At 44.7% G+C, this 23,025-nt stretch overlaps 1 protein-coding gene across 2 annotated transcripts in view; it reads left to right on the top strand.

Moving 5' to 3' along the window:
* The window catches only part of Grid1 (glutamate ionotropic receptor delta type subunit 1), a 748,494-nt gene that overhangs the window by 718,109 nt on the left and 7,360 nt on the right, over positions 1 to 23,025 (top strand). For both annotated transcript variants that reach the window (XM_041662801.1, XM_041662802.1), the window contains exons 14-15: positions 9,186 to 9,352; positions 15,971 to 16,211. In XM_041662801.1, the coding sequence (XP_041518735.1) occupies positions 9,186 to 9,352; positions 15,971 to 16,211 (408 nt within the window). The remainder of the gene's footprint in view (positions 1 to 9,185; positions 9,353 to 15,970; positions 16,212 to 23,025) is intronic.

Consider the following 23,025-nt stretch of genomic DNA (forward strand, 5'->3'; position numbering starts at 1 on the left):
ATGGGTGGATGCACCCCTTACGGTCCTGACTTCCTTAGATAGCACACTCATAGATACCTGCATCCTTAGATACCTGCATCCTTAGAAACCTGCTGCTTCCCTAGTTGGGTTTTGTGAGCAGCCTTCTATTATTTTATGTTTTCATGTCATTTGAAATGACTTCTTCTTTATTCTGAAAAATCAGAAAGAAAGGCTCCTGTTTCCAGAAGAAAGAGAATGTCCTTGCACCTTTCATGATTCTCTAGTAATTGGCTGCCCAAATACTCACTGCTACCTCTATGAGAATTTTGATGCTCATAATCTCACTTCTTTTCTTCTTCCTCATACACACACATTCATATTTACATTTGTAAACATATGCAGAGTTACATTTCTGCACATATCATTTGTACACCCACACAATTCTTATTTGCATATGTACTTATATACTTTTATACATTTAAGTGGCTCGCATACATACACACACAAAGTCATGCATATACCCATTAGTGGTTTTTTTCAGCAATCAGAGGACCAAGGAATGCCAAGTTACACCTTGCAACAGACCTTTCTCAGAGATATTTATTGGGGAAGGGGAGTGCAAAGGGCCACCTTTGAGTGGGTGTATGCTGCCACAGGCTTTATAAAAGGTCCATGACTTATGGCAACAGTGGAAATGTGTTGCATTCAGCAGCTGGTGATGACGTGGCTGCTAGCACTTTGTCACTGAAAATGGGTTTGGGAAGCATCTGGTTCTGGAATGCAGATAGTTCTCAGTTTACCAACAATACCCATCCACATTCATATACACAGGCATTTCCACACACATAACAACATACATATTCACCCATTTTCCCACATTTACATACATCCATACTTAAGCAATTCTCATAATACACTCACATGGACATACATTCTGACACATATTCCTATATTACACACCCCTACACATGCATTGCCATATACGTACAAACTTTTATATACCGTCATACATCCCCCTCATTAAAACATGTACACAATTTTTACACACTTGAATACACACATTATCACACATGCGCACACATGCTCCACACGCACATGCAGAATCATAAAATGTGTGTTGCTGACGTGGTGAAGGTGGCAGATGACTGATAGGTTGAGAGTGGGAAGAAAATTTTTTTCAATCCCAGCTGACAAATGTCTTCTAAGCCCAGTTAGAGTTTAACAAAGGGGGAAAAAGCAGAGAAGGTGTTGAGCCCCCACTGTGTCCCAGGCACAGTATTCTGCACTCTGGAATGGAACGTGATGACAGGTCTCTTAAAAACCAATCAGTTCTTGAGAATATAGGTTCGCTTCTGAGCTGGAGGCAACAGGAGGACCTTCATCTACCACCGTTCTCTACATAGAGCTCAAGATATAAGACTGAATTCCTAAAAATTGCCCTCTTAGACATCTGCAATCACAAAAGAAAGCCTTGCTGCACTCCAGAAGCATGGGAAGCAGAAAAAAAAAAAAAACCTTAAATATTCTCCCATAATGGCGTGACTCGGAGATGGCCATTGTTAGTACTTGGTAGTTGATTCAGCTCTTCATAAATATGATCCTTTGACATAATCACTGAAAAGAGATGTCATTTGTTGAAACAACCTGTTCTTCACTACATGTTCTGTTATTAGTTGTAACTTATTTAGCAAAGCCCTAAGCATATCATGTATATTGAAGTATTTAATTCTCATCCGAGCTCTGTCCATTTTATATCCAGTGGAACCAAGGCCCAGGGGTGTTAATCAACTTTATCTCTATGCACACAGCTGGCAAGCAATGCACCTGGGATTCAAACCATACACTGAGACTCTGAAGCTTCTGCTAATTCATTACCTAAGGCTCCATCTTTTATTTTTTATTTTTTTAAAATTTTTTTTGCCCTGTACACTTTTCTCAGCAATCAGTGCTCTTTAAAAGCAATATATAAAAGAAAGATAATATTTCATACTGTAATTTGCCTACCCGATTTTCAAACATTGGGCTTTTAGCTTCCAGTTTCTTCTTAGTTTAACATGTTGCTCTGATTTTTTTTTTTGCACAAACATACTTTCAGCATCCAAGTAATTCTATAGTCTGAATCCAAAGGGGTGAGCTGCTGCATATGCAGATTTGAAAAGCATGCAATTCTCCTCACTAAATCGCCATTCCAGAAATATCATGCCAGCCCACTCTCCAATAACAGCAAGCTATAAAATTGTCCTTTTCTCTGCAGATGGTCTTTGGGTTTTCCTGGTACCTCTTGTGATTTGGCACAGTGTGTAATGTAGGTATAGCAGCAGCCAGGGTTCAGGCTGTGCCTGGCGATGCATTTTCATTGTATGAATATGACTGTAAGAGCTAAGTCTTTAGATACTCAAAAGGCCAAGCTCTGCCTAAAGAGAAAGTCATGAAAAGGCAGGGACAATGTTCCATGGGTGGCTTAAGCAAATGAACATGCATCAGCTATCCAAAGAATCCCTAGGAATAACACCTACCTGTGTCCTTCCTTCCACTAGAATGGCATAAGTTCCATGAAACATCTTTGCCTGCAAAGCTGAAGAAATACATGCGCAGTCATCCACATGTGGGCTCTAACCAGCATCCTCCCCTGGGAATTGGTACAAGGGCCAATTTGATGTATTTTTTGTATTTTAACAAATAAAGCTTGCCTGAAGATCAGAGTGCAGAACTAAGCCACTAGAGGCCAGGCACTGGTGACACACACCTTTAATCCCAGGACTTGGGGGACAGATGGATCTCTGTTAATTCAAGGCTATCCTGGGCTACACAAAATTGATCCAGTTTGAAAGAGAAACAAAGCTCACACAAAGATGATCCCAGCACTTGGGATCACACACCTTTAATACCAGTACTCGGGAGGTGGAGACAGGAGTGATATGGCTGGGTGGAGAGAGGAATATAAGGCAGGAGGAGACAGTTTGAGAACAGGATTGCCCCTTTGGTTTGAGCATTGGTAGAGGTAAGAACTCTCTAGAGACTGGGCAGTCTGCTTCTCTGATCTTTCATGTAAGCTTTATTGGTTAAAACACAAATAAAATGCTACTACACATAGACCTGGGGAATCTTTTCCTTAATCTCCCTTTTATGAGTTCAAGCAGGGCAGAGAAAGCAAAGGTGTCTTTGAAGATAGCTGGAACCCATGGTGGTCTGGCTCCATGGTTCATTTATTTGGAATAAGATGCTTTCTTTTCCAGAGCCCTGGTCACGTCATCTGGAAAAGGAACGTGAGGCTCTACTCTTGAGAATAATTCTGTGGCTGAGAGATATTGGACTTCTAAGTCATGAAACCTAGTAACTTGTCCCCGACACTGCAGATGCCCAGCTCCTTCAACACCTCTTTCCAGGGGCCTTTGTAAATGATGCTGGCAGCACCAACATTCTTGCTTGATTGGCAGAGCATCACTGTGTCACTCACCCTTCTCTACACATTTAGGATGGAATAGAAGAACACAATGGGGTTCTTAACTCAAAGGCTGATGGCCCTGAAGGTTGGCTCTCTGAGTGAGTTCCAGGAAGGATGGAAGCAATGGAACAATACATGGCAATGCAATCTCATTTTATTACCAGTGTGGTACAGGAGAGAACAAGTGAGTTGCCATGCTGCAGCTCACTTGTGGCTGTGTCCATGATGCCTGGCCTTCCTCAATATTATTGGCTGATTTTATTTTGAAAAATGTTAGAAAGAATGTGTTTAAGCTGGGGCCAGGCAACCTCTTGTCTCTGTTCTCAGCTTTAGCCTTCGTGGACCCCAGAGAGGAAGCTGGGATCTATTTGCTAAGAAAGTTCAGAGGAGAGAAACCATGAGTCTTCCACTTGCCATTGCTTTGTATTCTAGTAATGGAGTCCCACGTGCCCGTGACTTTACTGACTTTATTGATTGGCAGAGATATTCGGCTTCCTCTCCCTAACATCCTCACCTATGTGTTTTTCATGCTTGAGCCAATTATTATTTTGTTCTAATCAATTAATTAGTTAATCAGTGTGGTATATTGGGAAGGAGAAGAAAAAATAGCAAGTACAATATTTAGAAGCAGGCTAAGATTAGAGGAAAATATTCTCAAGAGCTTTAGGGTTGTGTGTATAGCTTTTCTTTATCTTTGAAGTTAGCATGTGTTGCACTGATCTCATATTCATGAACCATCATTTATTAACTTATTTCCCTGACACTGAAGAGTTAAAATAGTCACATGTTTGTTTTAGTGCCAGTTCTGAATACTGAGTTACTTTTTAGGTTAAATTCCAATTTGCCAGGATAAAAGATACAATGACGTTAACTGTCCACATTATATAATGCTGCATTACTTTCCAAAGTGCTATCATTTTCTGGTGCTAGTAACCATGAAAGATAATCCCATTTTTGCAATAATTCCACTGATATTGGTCATTATTAATTAAAAATCATACTGTAGAGCCGTTTGAATTGTATTTCAAGGCAATATTAATATTGCCATCTCGTCTTTAAAAAAAAAAAATCTACTGATACCTTCTCCAGCATCTTAAAGAAGCTTAGACTTGTGTCCCAGGACCCCAGAGCTAACCCTAAGGAGCTTTCTGGGGTCACAAGAAACTGGGGAACTGGCTATGTATGCCCATCTAAGCTATGCGTAGAGGCAGGGGCTAGAAGAACATTAAGACTGCATGGACAGCCTTTGTCTGCCGCCAAGCTTTTCAGTAACTGAATGATACATGTAAATCTGCGATTAAAAATTCAGAATACATTTGATAATACAAATGGACTGCCAGATAAAGGTAATTCAATCCAGTGAAAGGACAAAATAAGTGGTTTGGATTGGTGTTGTTTTAATAGTAGAACAAAAGGCTGTAGTATCACTTTGATCGTTTAGGCATTATGAAGTAATGTCAACACTCTCTTTCTAAGCCACCCACAGCCTGTCATGCCTGTTGCACACACTGCCTTCCCTAACTCACCACAGCCCCCTGGGAAGCAGGAAAAGGACCATACTGAAAGACACAGGCAAAAGGAAGTAAAAATAGGAAGTTGTAAAAATAGTGAATTCAAAGATCCATTGGGACATTTAGGGTCGGGACTCTGGGATACTGCCGGGAGGTAGCTTGGTTCATCTTTTATGTGAATGTTGCCTAGCTGAAAACAGGCTACATTCCTATTTCTCTTCAGTCTTCTCAAGAGTCTAAAACTATCTCTTATTGAAAGAAGTCACTGTATTTAAGTAATTAACACTGTATCCTTGAGTGAAAGCTTTCTGATTTGAGCTCCAGGCATGGAGAATGGAGAAAGAGTGTAGATATATTGTCCTAAAGTAACAGGGGTAAGCTGAATGAGGGAGCAGAGTGGAAAGAAACACTGGCTTGGATTATAAATTACCTTCACACTGCTGTGGACCATAGTGTCTGGCTCAGGCACCTTAAGGAGGGACACTATTTTAGCTCTTGGTTTCAGAGGACTTGGTTCAGTGAGCTGGGGAAGAGTGCCAGACCTCTGCTCATTAGTATAGGCATGTGGCAGTGGCCCTTCACATCGCCATGGGCCAGGATGTGAAGAGTAAGGCAGGAACCAGTTCCTGGGTAAGGCTTTCTGCTGGTAACTTAAGCATCCATCAGGACCCCACTTTGCAAAAGTTCCAAAGTATCCGAAAACAGCCTCACTAGCTAAGAAATAAATGCCTAAAACACATGCCAGTGGGGGATATTTTACAGTCAAACCAAACACACGAGAGAGAGAGAGAGAGAGAGAGAGAGAGAGAGAGAGAGGAGAAAGGAGGTTGTGACAGGGGGACAGGAGAAAGAGAAGAGTCTTGGCTCTTCTGGAGTTCAGAAACTTAAAACAGTAGGTGTCTCCCATATGGTCAAGCCAACCTTGTATACACGCAGTATCAAATAAGGAGGTAGATTCATAGTTATTAGGATGTGTGTAGAAAATTTATTCCGACCCTACAGTAACTACATCCTGGACTTTTTAAATCAAAGGAGGAAATCATTCTACAAAGATGAAGAGTGGGGCTTGCATGAAGGCTACAGAGCTATGATTGGTATGAATGCCTTGACATGCGTACATGTATAAGTATGGATGTGTGTGTTCAGCAGCTAGACTTTATCACCAGGTGTCTTTTTCAATTGCTCTCCATATTACTTTTAAGCGAATCTCTTTCACCAAGACCTGGAACTCACCAATGGGGCTAGACACGCTGGTCAGCAAGGAATGAGGAACCCTCTCTCTATTTCCCTAGCTGTGGGATCGTAGGCTCATGATGTTGTCTTCAGCATTTTCCACGAGAGCTAGGGATCTGAACTCAGGTCCTCATGCTTGCACAGCCAATGTTTTACTGGCTGACTCATCTCTCCAGCCCTTTTGACATTTTTCAGTTATATCTGAAATGTTCACAGTGCACAGTTGCATTGATGATGGAATGATGATCTCATACAGCCTTGGTGATATGCCAGAAAGATTATGGAGACATCTGCACACAAAAAGTTCTTCTTACGGGGAGATTTCGCTACTACATTTTACTCAGCATGAGACTGAGGGAGTGCGCCGTGGAATTCTGGGGGTACTGAGGAAACGGGATTTTTTTTTTTTTAGCTAAAATTATGTTAAAAATATGTTGTACAGAGAGATCCAGACTCTGGCCTACCCCTTTGCAGTTGGGTCCTGTTACACAGACTTTTACTAGTCCCTATGCTGTGGTACTGTCATGTAGATCAGGAATCTAACCGCATGTTTCCTTGAGCAAATAAGAAAGACCCTGACTAATTTAGTCCGTGTTTGCAAATAGGGACATTGAGTTTCTGGGATCACTCATCTGCTCAAGAAAGCAACCGCTTACTTGTGGAGTGGAGGCAGGGGCATTGCCATCATGTTTTCAGATGCTGTGCCCTGCCCGGCTTAGTCCAACAGGGCTGTAAATGCAGGCTTTTCCCACAGTGCTTGCCTTTCTGTGAGTCTACACACACTTCATGCTCATGAATTTGTGACCCAAAGAATTCCAGATGCCCCCTCGGAATGCCCACAAGGGCTTTTCTAGAGTCAGTTTCCAGTTGGCCTGAGCCAGCTTCTTTCTTTCTTTTTTTTTTTATCTTGAAATATCACTTGAGAGTTAGAAAGGAGGCTGATCTTAATTCTTCCTTCAACATGACATGCCCTTTGGAAATCGTACAAATAGCCGTGTCTGATTGTCATGTTGAATTGCGAGCATGGATGTGAAATGTTTCCTAGTCTAACTAAAACCAAATATTAGGTCATAAGTCAACATTTTGTGGATAAACTTGGTACTAAGAGGTTGAAAATTTATATCTTTTCATAGAAAAACTTGTTTGCCAATGGAAAAAAAATTACAAAGTCTGTTATCTTCCTTTGTGGAGGGAGAGAGATGTGTGCAGTTTTGCAACCTGGGTCAAAGTCTTTTAAGACTTCTGGGATTGGATTGACCAAGGAATGAGGCCTTGGTGTAATATTTGAATTGCTTCCCCTGGAGAAAGGTAATAGGTGGCATAGGTGTGTGTCGTTTCTTACAAGATTGTGTGAAAGGCTGCAGGAAGCCAATTCCTGATCCAAAAGGTCACATTCTACCCACAAATATTTGTGATGGAAAGAATCTGATGGGAAATAAGACATCTTAGGTCATGGGCATTTAGGGTCTTGAAAAAAGAAATATCTTGCTAAGTGTGATATTGTATTCTTGTAATCCTACTACTTTGGAAGTTGAGAAAGAATGATCATGGGTTCAAGACCCATCTGAGCTATATAATAAGATATTTTCTCAATACCTAAACTCCTCCACCCAAAAGAAAAAGAAAAATAGAAAGCAGTACAAGACTGATTTTTGCCTCAGCATCCATATACTTATTGAGGAAGCTTAGGGGAAATGAAAAGCCAACTAAAGCAGAAACTGGAACAATGCTCTGGTCAGTGCCAAGAAGCCTACAGCTTGCCACTTGGTTTAATTTTGTTTGTGGTGCTCCAGCCCCATTACCAATCCTATACCTATGCTTTATAACATCCGGTGTGAGCCATAGTGGGGGAGGGCGACAGGGCAAGAAGCATCTGTGTGCTCCACAGAGAAATGGAAACTAGGCACTTTGATACACTGAGAATGTATGCAGTATTTTAAGAAAGCCAAGCGACAAAGTCTCCTTTGAAGAAGAAAAGCTGTTCACAGTCTTTCTGGGTGCCCAAATTCTAGTCAAAGTTAGAATCACAGCTCAAGATAGAACTGAGTATCTGCTGTGGAAGGGTTTGAGGGGTAGAACTTCAGCTGTGGATGCAGATAGATCCCCAATAATCTACAACCATCACATTGTTTGAAAGTACTGATGCATGAAGCCTCCTGTGTATGAGTGATGCACATGTGCACACACACCACAGCACAGATATATGTGAGCATGCTGGACAGTTTTCCATGCCTACAATCCCAACACTCTGAGACTAGAGCAGGAAGATCAAATTTAAAGCCAGCCTAGGAAACATAGTAAAATCCTGTTTCAACTTCCCGCTCCCACCAACAAAAACGGAGAAGACATGCATGTGTGTGTGTGTGTGTGTGTGTGTGTGTGTTGTGTGAATGCATGCATTTGTGCATATGCTTATCCTCACATAAATGCAGATAAAGGCAAGTGGCAGAAGCATTGCATGTTACTGTAACCATCAGGGCCCTGTCCTTAATGGGTTCCTACCATTCATGGCAAACCCCTAACATGTTCTCTTGCTTGCTATTCCATCATGACTACCCAGGGCCACTGAACCCATACTCATGTTCACGGTAAGCAGGATTTAGCAGTTGGGTTCTTAATAAAAGTCAGTGGACAAGATTTATAACAGTTCTCAAACATCTGTATTCTCCAGAGAAAAGATTCTTTCCCACCCCTGTGGTGCTATCATGTGCCCCCGACAGTTCTGCTTTGAAAATCTTAGGCCGCTGAGCGTTACTCCCTGTACTCCCAAGGGGTAACTGTCATATGTGCGAAGTGGGTCTCTGTGACCCACCTCCCACTCTTCCACGCTGCCTGCTCTGTGAACATGCTACGGTGAATGATATCGACTGGTATTGTGTTCACAATCCACAGGAAATGCCAGGAGAATTTTTTGTGGAGTCTGAATGGGACCACTTAGAGGGGCCCCTCAAACTCAAACATTGTGATGTCCCACTGCTTCAAACTCTTGTGGCCAAATAGCTCTGCTGGACTTCATGGTGATTTGGGTCTTTCAGGCCAAGAAGGGGAACTACGCGTTTCTGTGGGATGTGGCCGTGGTGGAGTACGCAGCCCTGACAGATGACGACTGCTCCGTGACTGTCATCGGCAACAGCATCAGCAGCAAGGGCTACGGGATTGCCCTGCAGCATGGCAGCCCCTACAGGGACCTCTTCTCCCAGAGGTAGGCACAGTCATCAAGACAATTCCAGCATCCTTGGGACCTTGGCAGCTGGGATGGAAGGATAACCTCCTGTTATGACGTAAGAGCCAGAATAATTCATTAGTCCTCGCATCTTCCTCAGCACCTCAACTCTTCCTTTTGGGCCTTGCATAGGTACTGGGATAAAAAGCAGGAAGTTCATGCTCCTTTTCAAGGGAGGCAATACCGTGGGTGGCACTATGATGTGGGTAGGTGATACCAGTGCAGAGTCCATTGGGGTATTGGGGGTGGGAAGGCGCAGAAAAGGGCATCTCATAGGTCCCAGAAGGACTTCTCGGAGGTAGTGAGAGCAGAGGCACAGAGGAGTCAAAGGAGTCACACAGATAAATAAATTCCAAGTAGGATCTAGGAGACCTAGAAATCTCTTTTTAAAGTGTGTCTTCAAAGTGTGAGTCGTCCGTGTGGAGATGCAAAGGTGAGAGTCAGAGAAGCAGATGTCTGTCTCCATGTGTGCCACGTGTGACCTGATGGGGCCTGGTGACTTGCATCCAATTTCTCGGCTGAAGGAGATGCTGCTGTCTACTGGGGCAAGATCTATACCTGGCCCTTTGTTTGTGACAGGAGGAAGGATGACCTCTTGTTTCCTGTATTCCCCACTCTCTCCACATCAAAACATAGGCTTCTGGGTTTCTATGCCACCTTCTTAGAGTTAATTAATTCTGATTTATGCTCATTAATATTAGAGAAACTTGAGAGCGTTTTAGAGAAAGAGGCCGTGGGGCTAAGGAGACAGGAAATGTACAGCCTTGGGGAACTGAATGGGTGGCTCCATCGGAAACCAATGTAGCATGTCTACTCCGTGTTTATGTTTCATCTCCCATGTGGTTGCTAGTATGAGTTTGTCCCTTGAGCCTGCTTAGCTCTAGACTCCTGGGCATGATGAAGTTATTAAGAGCTATTCTCTTTTTTTTTTTTCCCCACACTGGTTTTTGTCATAGTGGTTCCTATGGTCTGGATGATCCAACTTTAAGCAGGAAGGTAGAACCGAAAGATACAGGTAAATTCAATGGCTATTTTTTAGTAGCCAGTTTACTAGCAAACACTCTATCTTGTCTCTAAAGAGATCTAGCCTTGGACCCTCAGATTGCATATATCTGTGATGGGGCATCCCACTGATGGAAGGAATTAGATAGCAGTCACTGAGAATGTTCTAGGGAAAGGCTCTGCCCATCATAACCAACAAGAGGTGGCAGAAACATTATCATAGACAAGTCCATTCAGTTAGGGGTAGCCCCTAGTTGCCTGATCAACAGATGAATTCTAACGTCATTGTGTTATCCACTTGAAGAATAACCAGATGGATACAGTAGAATTGTTGAAGATCATCTCTTTTCCACTCTAACTCAGGGCGAAAGGGAGAGAGTTCTGGGCCTTATACTTGCAGCTCTCCTGAACTCTGATGTGGGGCCATGTTACTGTTGAATCTGAAAATCCTACTGCCTGTCCTATCTTGGAATTCTCCATTGGATCCTCCTGCTCATGATCAGTAAGCCTCGGCTCCACCCGAGAAGGCCGAGAAGGAGGTTTTGCAACCTATCTAGTCAGTAGCATGCTTGCAAAATTTGGTGAAGGAGTAGGAGCAGTTAAGTGAGGCTTCAGGCTCTCTGCAGAACTTCATCAAGCACGTGTTAGGTCCCTTGCTCCGCCCTCTGGAGTGGAGCTGTGAAAACAGAGAAATATATCTCAGTTGCTGAAACTCAAGGTATGGCTTCTCTTTGGAATTCAGAACACGACGGCATTTCTGAAGAATATGCGTGTGTGTTTTTTTAGATGGGGGGTTCAAGGTGATTGCACAGACCATCAGTCTGCAAACACCACTCACTGTAGAGCAGATGGTAAGGGGACCCATAAGGCCAATGTTGCAGCAACACCCAAACAATGAGTCTCAAGACAGTGCTCGTGGATGTATGGGACCTGTTAGTGGGAAGTTGGAGGCCCTTGAGCTAGCTAGCTCTGCTCAGTTTTCTTCTGTAAATCTGCAGAAATGAGTCAATATACTATCAGTATTTTGGAGAAAGAAGAGAGGGGATGTTAGTTAGGAAGCTTGGATCTCTACTGTGTTGTCAAATGGTCAGCACAGCAATGAGGTTGGGAATGTCAGTGGAAAATCCTCCAGATGGAGAAGACAGACATGAGGCAGGGAAGTGGAAATGGTCCCCTCCACTGCCAATAGCCTTGCTGCATGTGAAGGCAAGCAGAACTCCTACTGTCAGGATCTACCCACAGAACGCTATAATTGCTGGGCCCTGCCCCCACACTACCGAGTAAAAAGCCCAATCTCTGGACTTGAAATCCCACCAATCTCCACCCTGGAAAGTTTTACCCTGAAAAATCCCACCCTATCCCCAAGAAACACTATATAAATCCTTCCATCTGTTCAGCTCTCTGCTGTTTCTCACCCGAGCAAAGGCAGCCACCCTTCTGATTTTTCCTTCCCAATAATTCTCTTGTGTGAGATTTGTTGTGTGGTGTGACTTTGTGGTATTCTTTGACTCCCAACTGCCAGGATACCTTTCTATCTAAGCTGCAATGCTTACAGCAGAAGTAGTTAGATGTTCTTTACATGACTTCATAGGTTAGTAGACCACAACCAGCTTGGGGTTGGAGCTGGGCACCAGAGAGGAAGCTAGCTGTGATACAGGTCTGTACAGATCTTTTTTTCTGCATGACTATGGAGTCCTTATGAAAGTCTCTATTGGGACCCTCTGGCCTCTCTTTCCCATTACAGTGGTCACAAAAACATAAGTGAAATGTCCAGACTTGTTATTCTTCTTTTAAGAAAAATTTACCCTTCATAGTTTCGTCAGAAGATGATGGGTTCCAAGGACTGTGCTGACCTCCTACAATATTGTTATATGTCTCCACAGCACAGCTTCCCCATGAGCTGGTAGCCTCCCTCCTTTCAACAGACACGTATTTGCCCTTCAGGGGAATTCTCCAGTCATTATTTCTAACTCTCTGCTGTCAGCGGGTCTAGAAGAGGCTCAAGTCCAGTGTAAACTGCCTTCAGCTTGAATGTGCCTCAGAGAAATGAAGGGAGCTAATCAGGGGGCCACACACCATGTCATTTGAGCGTGGGTCTACACTCTATAACTAGCAGATTCCAGGCTTATCTGGAATTTCTGTGGTCACCTTTCCTTTCATACTAGGAGTCAAGCTATTTGTTTGCCTTGGAAGAGGCTAGGCTGTAGACGTAAGTATATGTGGTATGGCGGTTACGTGCTAAAAAAGTTTTGCAGACCACAGCATGCAGAGTGGGCATTCAATAAGTGTTTAGCAACGTAATAGCCATTTATTGAGCACCTACTGTGTCGCAGGCTCCACAACTATTGAATAAAGCAAAGTACCTGCAATTATATCTGTCTGGAAAATAGAGCAACTGGCTTCAGGAAGTGGCTATTATCGCTCTGGTTCCTCCTAAGAAGGAGTATAGATTGTTATAGTGCACATTAGTTTAGCCTCGTTCTTGAAGGCACTCTGTGCACATGGCTTGTTTGTCCTGTTGCGTCTATATTCATGCTTTCTTGTTTCGTTGTTTGTTTTGTTTTATCCCATGTTTTCCTGTAAATCGCCACACGCTCTTTCTGAAATAAGATGTGCCGTAAAAAGATGCATACAACTGTAAGGAGGAAAAGTCAGAAAGATTTAAGCAGTGTGCCTGATATTGCCCAGAAACTGTGAGATCAGATCCTACGGTCCTTTCAGGGCCTTACTGTCTCCCAGGTCAGAACTTGACCTTTGGATAACAGCCTGTTGTCACAGAAAGAGCATGCCCCCACCCCCAGATCATTAATGGCCCAGAGCTGAAGAATAGCATTGCCACTTTCTAATTACATCTCTGGGAAAGTCAGGTGGATTCAGTGCTCAGGCCTTCAGGAAGTAAGACAGGCAGATGAAGCATTGCTATGCATGCAGTTAGGCAGATTCAGGAAGTGCAAATGATTTCTCCCTGCAGTGTTCTCTCAATAAGAGGTAGCTCCTGCGAAGACTGACTTGATAAGAAGCTGCTCAGTAGGGCCACCCAGCTGCATGACAACTATGCAGTTCTTACAGAATCTGTTACTATTCACCGGGTTATAAGCTAATGGCCCCTGAGATGGGTATCTTTATCTAATCGCAGATATTGGTAATGAGAGAGCTAGGGTTGAGAGGTTCAGAATCTGGATTAGAATTAATCTCTATCCATGACACATCTGTATCTACAAACAAAGGGGTCTGATGTCTTCATGAGGAGTCAGCAGTATACTTCAGTCGCGAGTCCCCTGGACAGGATGATCCCTGTGTATCAGTGTCTGTAGCTTACATTAAGCTCGCCCTACTCACCCCAGCCACCAGAGACTTAACAAGGCCAGTGAACAAAGCCAGCTTTGGATGACCAAAGTAGTGAGGTGGATACTGTAGGGTCCTGTTCATCGTCCACCGTGCCATTGCAGAGAGCATCCTGTTCATCGTCCCCTGTGCCCTTGCAGAGAGCTGTGGTTCCCAGGGACATTCTGAGCACAGCCACAAAGCACAAAGATGCACATGTAAATCAGTGACCTCGGGGACCATGTCCTTCCAGGTATGGCCATGTTCTAAGCCTTTGGGTGTCATCACTGCCCTGATTTCTTGCTGGATGTTTTTATATTCTCGCTATGGCCCTTCCAGCTTAGTTTGTATTCATTATTCCGCAAATGCATTCACACATTCGTTGACAGGACAAATATCTGATAACAAGTAGCTTTTGTTTTGATATCTACTAAGCTTGTGCATGACAAACATAGAAAGCTGCAGCCCTACTCATTAGAATGGGAACCACAAATCAATGAGGCGTAGCAGCATTTGGCCCTCATCCAGTAAAACACAGATGAGATCAAAGTCTACTCTGTCCTGAGCTGGGTCCTTCTCAGACAATAAGAGGCTACACCATGCTGGCCCATGATAGAGACAGGACCTGGGAGACACCAGACCTCTGCGTGTTATGTGGGCCCAGCCTCAGAACTATGGATGCAAGTCCAGTGCTGAGACTATACAACTATCGAGCTGAGCTTCTGCAGTTCGTTAACTGCACATACCTGTGAGCTAAATGCATGGACCAGATTCATAGATAACTACCCATCAGATGGAAAGGCTTTTCTATTTTGAATCTGCAAGCCACCCGTGATACCTGGCCCTCTCACTGTGTAGAGCTCTAAGTTACAGAAGGAGCACACAAAACACTGCAGTGGTAGAAGCCAGCATGAGGGCTTGGCCCACCATTATGCAGTCAGACCCCCTCTCACCCTGTCAGAGTGCATCTCAGTGTGTCTGCTTTATGACTGCATCCTATGCCTCCGTCTTCCTCATTCACCATGCCACAGCTTCACTGAGTCCTTTGTACCAGACAGGATATTCACACCTATTCCAGTTTCAGTGGTTGCCAGCCTCTGGAAAGTCATTTCACTTCTCTGTGCCTTGATTTCCTTCACTATAAAGTAAGACAATAGGACTATTTATTCCCAGAGGGTTGGCCTCTAAGATTCAGAAACATCTGCTAGGTATAGAAGTTGACTACACCCTGCCCAAGGAAACAAGTGGGCCACCATTGTACTTCATGATCCATCGTCCTCCAGGCTTTCCTCCACTGCTGTCTGCTCCGCACACTCCTCTTTAAGGCTGCAGCTAGAAACCCCTGGCGTGTGTGTCTCCCTGGCATTTCTCTGCTCATTTCCTTGTGTCCATCACCGCTTCGGTCTTCACACTGACAGTCATTGTTGACATGTGCGTCTTTAGACTACAAGTTTAGCAGCTTTGAGCATCGTTCTTGGCACAGAATCTTCCTAAATGAAATGATGAAGGATAACATGAGTCCCAGTAGGGCAGACAGGGTAGACAAATGGGGTTTCCCTTTTCCAAAATGGACAGGACAATAACAGCTTAAGAGTTTGGATTTTTTTTCCCCCTGATTTGAAATACTTGCATGTATGTAATGGAATAACTGGGAATAGGACCTAAGAATAAACATGAAATTAATTTATGGTTCATATGTATCATACACATATAGTCTATGTATAATCTTATGAGATGTTTTAAATAAGTCTGTGTATGAAATAAAGTTTGTGTTTATTAACATGTAAGAGGTCAAATGTAGAATTTTCCATTTGTGGTATCATGCAGATCTGCAAAAAGTTTCAGACTTTGAAGTATTTGGGATTCCAGGTCCTTGGATTATGGATATTTGACTTTCAGATGTTAAAATTTTATGCACAGCTTTTTTTTTTTATGACTGTGAACATACTAAATCTGTGTTCTGGGGGTTCCCCTAGTTCATTTCTGCATGCCCCAAGTTTATCCTGAGAACTTTCTCTGCAATCCGTGTGAGGGACCTGACATACTATGTCACTGAACCTTTTGGCACTGGTTCGGTGAGGAGGGAAAACCTACTATTGTATGTTCAGGAAGGAAGCACTCTGGGTGCGTGGTGCAGAAGGCACTGTGGAAGAACCTGACTCTGAGAATTACTGTGATGCTTCCAGGGTAAGCATGCCAGGCTGTTGACAGGATCCGATGGCTTACATGAGGAAGTCAATGGCTATGACTCACCTATATTGTGTCTTACAGGATCCTGGAGCTGCAAGACACAGGGGACCTGGATGTGCTCAAGCAGAAGTGGTGGCCGCACACAGGCCGCTGTGACCTCACCAGCCATTCCAGTGCCCAGGCTGAGGGAAAATCCCTTAAACTACACAGCTTTGCCGGGGTCTTCTGCATCTTGGCCATCGGCCTCCTCCTTGCCTGCCTTGTGGCTGCTCTAGAGTTATGGTGGAACAGCAACCGGTGCCACCAGGAGACCCCCAAAGAGGTTGGTGTCCTCATAGTCTTGCCATAATACAGAGGCAGGGTGTCTCCCTGGGCCATTTATTTGGTGGGTGGTTTTCTTCTAGTTAGTATTTATCAGAGTCACCTTGTCTTGACACGGCAGCATTTGGATATTGGGGGAATATGTCACATTTCCTTTTGTTTTTAAAGCAAGAGAGAAAATGTAGGGGATGTTTTCATGTTTGAACAAAGTGCCAAGGGACCAGCCATGGCCACTAAAGTCCTGTATTTATCTATAGAGCAGGTACAGCGTGGGCAGCGCCAGAGAGCCCTTCCCCACCCTGCCCCTCTCATGTGCCTCCACCCTGACCTGGAGAGACCACCTGTAGGGTAAGAGAGGAGCCCGCATTCCTTCTTGGTTCTCTTTGGTGTCTCACGCACAGTCATAGGTCCCGTGGCCCCAGTAGGCAAGGGACTCCTGTCGCCACTGTCTCCCTTTCTTTTCTCTCCCTCTCATTCTCACAAGGCCTAGCCTTACCACGTTGGGAGAAACTCCAGACTCTAGGTCTGGGTACTTCTCTCACTATGTATACCAACCACTGCTTATTCTGTCCCTAGACACATCCATCTTGTTGGGGATTTGTTCTTCAAGGTCATTTTCTGATTTGTTTTTTTTTTAAATGGACCCTTAAAGGGAATTCCCTTAAAAGAGGGTGTCAGAGAGCATCGTGTTGTGATGATGCTTTGCTCACAGAAGCACACATAGGCATCTATAGGACAAGCTCAGATCCTCCATCTGTGTGTGGTCCCTGCCTGCTAAACACAAGCGGGCTTCATCCAGAATCAGACTTTGGCTCATGGATTCTTCAGAGGCCTCTGGAGATAAATCTCCAAGAGGAAACTGTAAAGCAGCCAGCGTTCTGACCAAAAGCAGTCGTTATTAAGAACGCTGCCTGATGTTCCTGGTTTCATTTGTACTGGACGTGATGCACAGGTTCATTAATTGGCTTCAGAGGTGGGAGGTCAAGGAGAAAAGCAAAGCAAACTGGGGCAGGAACCACAGACAGGTAGGAGGAGGGAAGAGGTGAATGATCTCACTCAGCCTGGTGTGGGCAGGGAACTGGTACTTCTGTAGCAAAGATGCCTGGCATCTTTTTCCAAGAACTGCTTGGCTGACTGCACCCTTACCCATGATTGGCTGGATGCATCCGTACCCATCAGTCTGCAAGGAAGTCCCTGGCAAGGAAGGCTATGGCTATGGCTGTCTCTTTGTCCTTCTGACAAGGAAGGCAATGGCTGTCTCCCTGTCCCTCTGACAAGGAAGGCAATGGCTGTCTCCCTGTCCCCCTGACAGGAACGCAATGGCTGTCTCCCTGTCCCTCTGACAAGGAAGGCAATGGCTGTCTCCCTGTTCCTCTGACAGGAAGGCAATGGCTGTCTCCCTGTCCCTCTGACAGGAAGGCTATGATTGTCTCCCTGTTCCCCTGACAGGAACGCAATGGCTGTCTCCCTGTCCCTCTGACAAGGAAGGCAATGGCTGTCTCCCTGTCCCCCTGATAGGAAGGCAATGGCTGTCTCCCTGTCCCTCTGACAGGAAGGCAATGGCTGTCTCCCTGTCCCCCTGACAAGGAAGGCTATGACTGTCTCCCTGTCCCCCTGACAGGAACGCAATGGCTGTCTCCCTGTCCCTCTGACAAGGAAGGCAATGGCTGTCTCCCTGTCCCTCTGACAGGAAGGCAATGGCTGTCTCCCTGTCCCTCTGACAGGAAGGCAATGGCTGTCTCCCTGTCCCCCTGATAGGAAGGCAATGGCTATCTCCCTGTCCCTCTGACAGGAAGGCAATGGCTGTCTCCCTGTCCCCCTGATAGGAAGGCAATGGCTGTCTCCCTGTCCCCCTGATAGGAAGGCAATGGCTGTCTCCCTGTCCCCCTGATAGGAAGGCAATGGCTGTCTCCCTGTCCCCCTGATAGGAAAGCAATGGCTGTCTCCCTGTTCCTCCGACAGGAAGGCTATGATTGTCTCCCTGTCCCCCTGACAGGAAGGCAATGGCTGTCTCCCTGTTCTTCTGACTGACAGAAAGGCAATGGCTGTCTCCCTGTCCCTCCTACCCACTACTCTTTCAGTCAGTGCTTTGCTCTCTTATGACATGCACTGCAGAGTCAGTGCTAAAGTGTCCAGAGGAAGGGAGGGAGGGAGGAAGGATGGAAAGAAGGAAGCCCGGCTTTTCTACCATCTTGAAGGCTCTCCTGTCATCCCTGAACCACAGGAGGAAAGGGGAGGGAGGTTTAATGGTTCTTGTTAAGTTGGGAAATGATTATATATTCAAAAGGGTTTTTTTTATATATTTAAAAGGGGAGGGACCCTGACTTACTAATGAACAGATAAAGAAGAAGCCCCAGTGTCCTCAGCAACTGCAGAATCTTGTCAGTTCCCCCATACCAAAGCCAGGGTGCCTTTCCTGCCGCCACCACCCCAGGGCTTTGTACATTAGAGCATCCTCAGGCAGGTATGGTGGGTGGTCCCAGGGACCCTCTAAGTAGGAAGAGGGAAGATGGGACAGACAGAAAAGACATTGGTTGACCCACATTGTATCCCCACCGGTGCTGTTGGCTTGTTTGAGGTCTGGGCTTTCCTCCTCATTAAGCCTCTTGGTTTCCCCTCTACAAATGCTGTACAGGTCAGGTTAGCAAGGGAGGTTTATTTTCAGGTGGGAGGAGCTTGTCTACTTTTATTTTGCTTTCATAGCTCCTAGTGTGGTGATCATTCCAGATGTGTTCACACAGAGTAAGTGAGAGGGAGTGAGGGAGGGAGAGAGAGAGACAGAGACAGAGACAGAGACAGAGAGAGACAGACAGACACAGACATAAATAAACAGAGAACACAGAAGACCAAGGGATGTCCAGCTTGTGAAAGCACAAATTGTTGCTTCTTTCCTGGCATGACCCCTTCTTGCTTTTTCACTTCTGCATAAATGTACTCTTGCTGATAGGAGAGAATACATTTACAAACAGTTTACGCTTCCACAGTGTGAGCCCCCTTGCCTGGCTCTCAGCCTGTATCCAGACAAAGATGAGAACGACAGAGACATAGAGGAAGCACAGTAGGGGCTGCCCAGCCTTCGCCTTCTGTTGCTGTTTAGATGGATTGCATGAGAAACTTCCCCTGGTTTTATAGGTTCTCAACTTTCAGAGGAAGTTTATAACACTCCCTTCTTTGCTTCTGTTAACAATAATGTCCATGTGGAGCCCTTTCTTCCCTTCAAGGGTACTTCTTACCCCCTGGGCAACTACAGCACAACTCACCGGTCTCCATCATGGAGATTGGGCTATCCTGACCTAAGCAGTAAGAACCACTACAGCACAGAGCGGGCCCGGCCTAGCCAGCACATGGTGGGGTAGCTGGGGGTTATGGTGTATAGTGATTAGTAAATATTCTTGGGGTTTGAGGAGATGAGTGTGGAGACTTGAGAAACCAGTAAAAAATCATTGAATTGGAGATGAGATGAAAAGTTGTATTTTAGACAAGCTGAACAAAGGTAACAGGAAGTAAGGACAGGAAGGAAATGCCAATAGAAGAGCCCGAGGAAGGAGCATGGGTCTATTTCCAATATCTCAATGCCAGGGCAAGGGGTTTGAACCTCATCACTATGACCAGAGGATGGACGTGAGATGGCAATACTTTAGAATTATATCTTTAAAACCGTGGTGAAATAATGAAGGTATTTAATTTAGATCCCCTTCACATTGCTGCTGTTCCATGTTTTATGGAGCAGCCTTGCAATTAGGCGAGGCTGGCTGGAAACTCTTGGAATGTTTCATTTTGGGATACCGTCTATATTTCTTAAGAGCTGAAAAAGCTGTCTTTGGGTGGAGCCCAAGCTGTGTTTAACGGCTTGTGCTGTGATGTCTTCCGAGTTTAGACACCTTTTTGGGGAAGGGTTGTAATGTGCATTGAACCTCTTAATATTCATGCGCATTTGAGCTCATATTTTTCCTGAGGAATCAGACAATTATGTGTTACCCAATGCAGGTGAGTGCACCAAGCTCTTGGGGACGCAGTAAAGAGCCACTTGCGAGATTTATGGGGGATGTGGAATCATCGCTCTGAGAATGAAATATTCATGAAATAAAGATGAGAACCGCACAAATGGGAGCTGACATGAGGATTGAGGGATGAATCATCTATCACTGGGCTGGAAGTTGGAATTCTAGTTTCTCCCTGCCTTGCTCGTCCTGCCCCATGTCTCCATGGCGTACAGGACCAATGAAGGCCAGGACAGCTGGCCAGCAGTGGCAACATAGCAGCATCTCCCTTGTTCTGTGGGAATGGCCTTCAAAGCTTCTCCCCTACGGGCGACTGAATACTAGGAGTCCTCTCTTCAACGCCATACACCGCTTTGCCTCCACTCCTGTGCTTTACAAATTGCACGCTGTCTTCTTAGCCTTGTCAACAACATTTAAGGTGGGCTTCCTTATTACTGAAGGAGTACCACTCAAAAGCAACAATAGCAGAGCTGGTACAGGGACAACACAGCTGCCTCCCTGCACCTGCTACCTCCCAGAGGCAGGCTTGTCACAGTGTAAGGACACTGGGCTTTCTTGGGGTGTGCAGGATCATGAATTTCTACCTAGTATTTTCTAGAAGATTTTGAGAATAAGGGATGATACTCAATTCTTCTCTGGGTCAGAATCTAGAATGGCATCTCAGAACCTGTTTTTTTGTTTGTTTGATTTTTGTCTTCTGTTGAAAACTGATACTAGCTGTCGGACAGTTCAATACATCCCAGAAACTAACCCAGAACATTCCAATAAGAAGCATGGAGCGCTTCCACACCACTGAAGTATATCAGAACCAGGTCCCTGGCAAAGCCATCTCTGCCTGTGACCACTGCCCGTCTCCTTTGTTGTCAGTAACTTTTTACCTCTGTCTGTTTCAAGCCTGCCAGTAGCTCCTTACCTTTGCATTTGAATCGCTTTGCCCATTCTCTGGAACACGGGAACTCTTGTTAGGGGGTGATGAATATAATTGAGGTATTGAACATTTTCTGTGTGCCAGGAACCAAAGATGAATGTTTTACCAAGAACATTAGCTCATCTGGTCATAGGAGCTCAAATGTAGTTATTGAATGAGCACACTAGTCTGGGCTCATATAAAGAAAATGTTATTAAATGTTAAATTGTTGTATAATCATTGCAGTTGGATCAATGACTTCCAGTTTTGGCTGCATATCAGAGATGATCAATTCTGGAGCTTTTGAGAAGTACAGATGCTCGGCCCCAGTTTTCATAAGAGGATCTGGAAAACTATACTTTACAAAACTTCCGCATTCGTTTCTGATATCCTGCCAAGGGTTAAAACCTTCCATCATCTTTCTGCCAGGGTATACAGGAACCTTCCATGATGAAGAAGGTGAGCCTGTCGTGGTAGAAAAGAACCCCAGGGTTGGATCTCGGTGGACATGTGTACTGGTCCCAATACTACATTCTTCATGTGTCATCTTAAGCAGGTCACTTCACTGCGAGGCGAGGCTCATCCATCTGGGTCCTGCTGCTCCTATCTGATGTATGAAGGGTTTGTTGGTGCCTCTCATTTCCCTAACAGGAAAAACTGGAGAGGGAGGCGCTTAGACACTCCCCCACAATGCTTCACAGAATGATTGATATCCCCTGAGCTCATTTAATTGTCTCGAAATTCAAACTCTTTGTTTCCACCTAATCACAACTCTCAGACCCAAACTCAATTTCTAGCAACATCTAAGAGGAATTGTGTTGGTGGCATCGCTCCCATCCGTTGGGTACCATTTACCACCTGGTGGGTCTCAGTGGTAACAGGAGAATGTTTCCAACAACCAGCCAGGTCAGGTGGGAGGTCCCTGAGCCCTAGTTTTATTCCTGCCCACCTTAAAGTGGGAGATGTTGGATTCCAAAGTTGGTTCTAATGAGTCCCATGTGTAACATGCTGTTACACAGATGATAGTTTAGTTAATTACCGTTTTCCAATACACTGTATTATTTCCACATTGCTGAACAGCGGCTTAATTACAGAACTTTATCTCTGCTCGAGAATGCCTGAGAGAGGTTCCCTGGTAACCTCGGTTTCTGCATCTGCCACCATCCTTAATACGGGGTGAAGAATGCAGAGCTGGAATCCAGCTGATACGTGGGTAAATGCAGTCAGTAAATTTTATGTCATATTCAGGGATGTTTGACTAGGTCAGTTGCCTATGGTAGATTAATGAAGGCAGCCATAAGTTCCCAGATCTCTTTCCACAGCTGTCATTACCTAGCTGAACACTGAAGCCTTGGGATAATGAGGATGTGAACTGATATAGTTCACATTAAAAAAAAAAAAAACCAAACCCATTATTTGATTTGCATAACATTATAGAATGCATCATTTTGTCTGAAAGAGGGATAATTATTCAAGTCACCCCTGCTGTTTTCCTTGTTTAAGCTGATTACTTCTTCCTTTCCTTGGTCAGAGACCCATAAGATCCAAGCAGACATGACCTTGCTTGTGCTAAATCTGTGGCCCAGGTAATACGAGAGAACAAAGACCCCAAGCAAGGTGGCCGTGTGCTTCTTGCCCCTCTGTTCTAGCTCTCAGACTAAGCCACAGAAGCAGGCAGCTTAAGGATGCTGAGATCCTTAAGGAAGCAGGCTGCCTTCAATTCCAGGGAGGTCAGGAAGCATTTATGCCAGTTCTGTTCATCTTCTTTTAGACTTAACCAACCAGTACAGGATACTCCTGATGGACCCCTCTTCTCCCAGGGTTTATCTGGGTCCTGGTGTTACTGGGATAATAAAATTTGAATAGAAGGAGGGCCAACTGATTTGAGGAAGTTGGATTCTTGACAG

The sequence above is a fragment of the Microtus oregoni genome, unplaced genomic scaffold (genome assembly GCF_018167655.1).
Source record: "Microtus oregoni isolate MIOR12 unplaced genomic scaffold, Mior012 000013F_ref0000133, whole genome shotgun sequence".
Lineage (NCBI taxonomy): Eukaryota > Metazoa > Chordata > Mammalia > Rodentia > Cricetidae > Microtus > Microtus oregoni.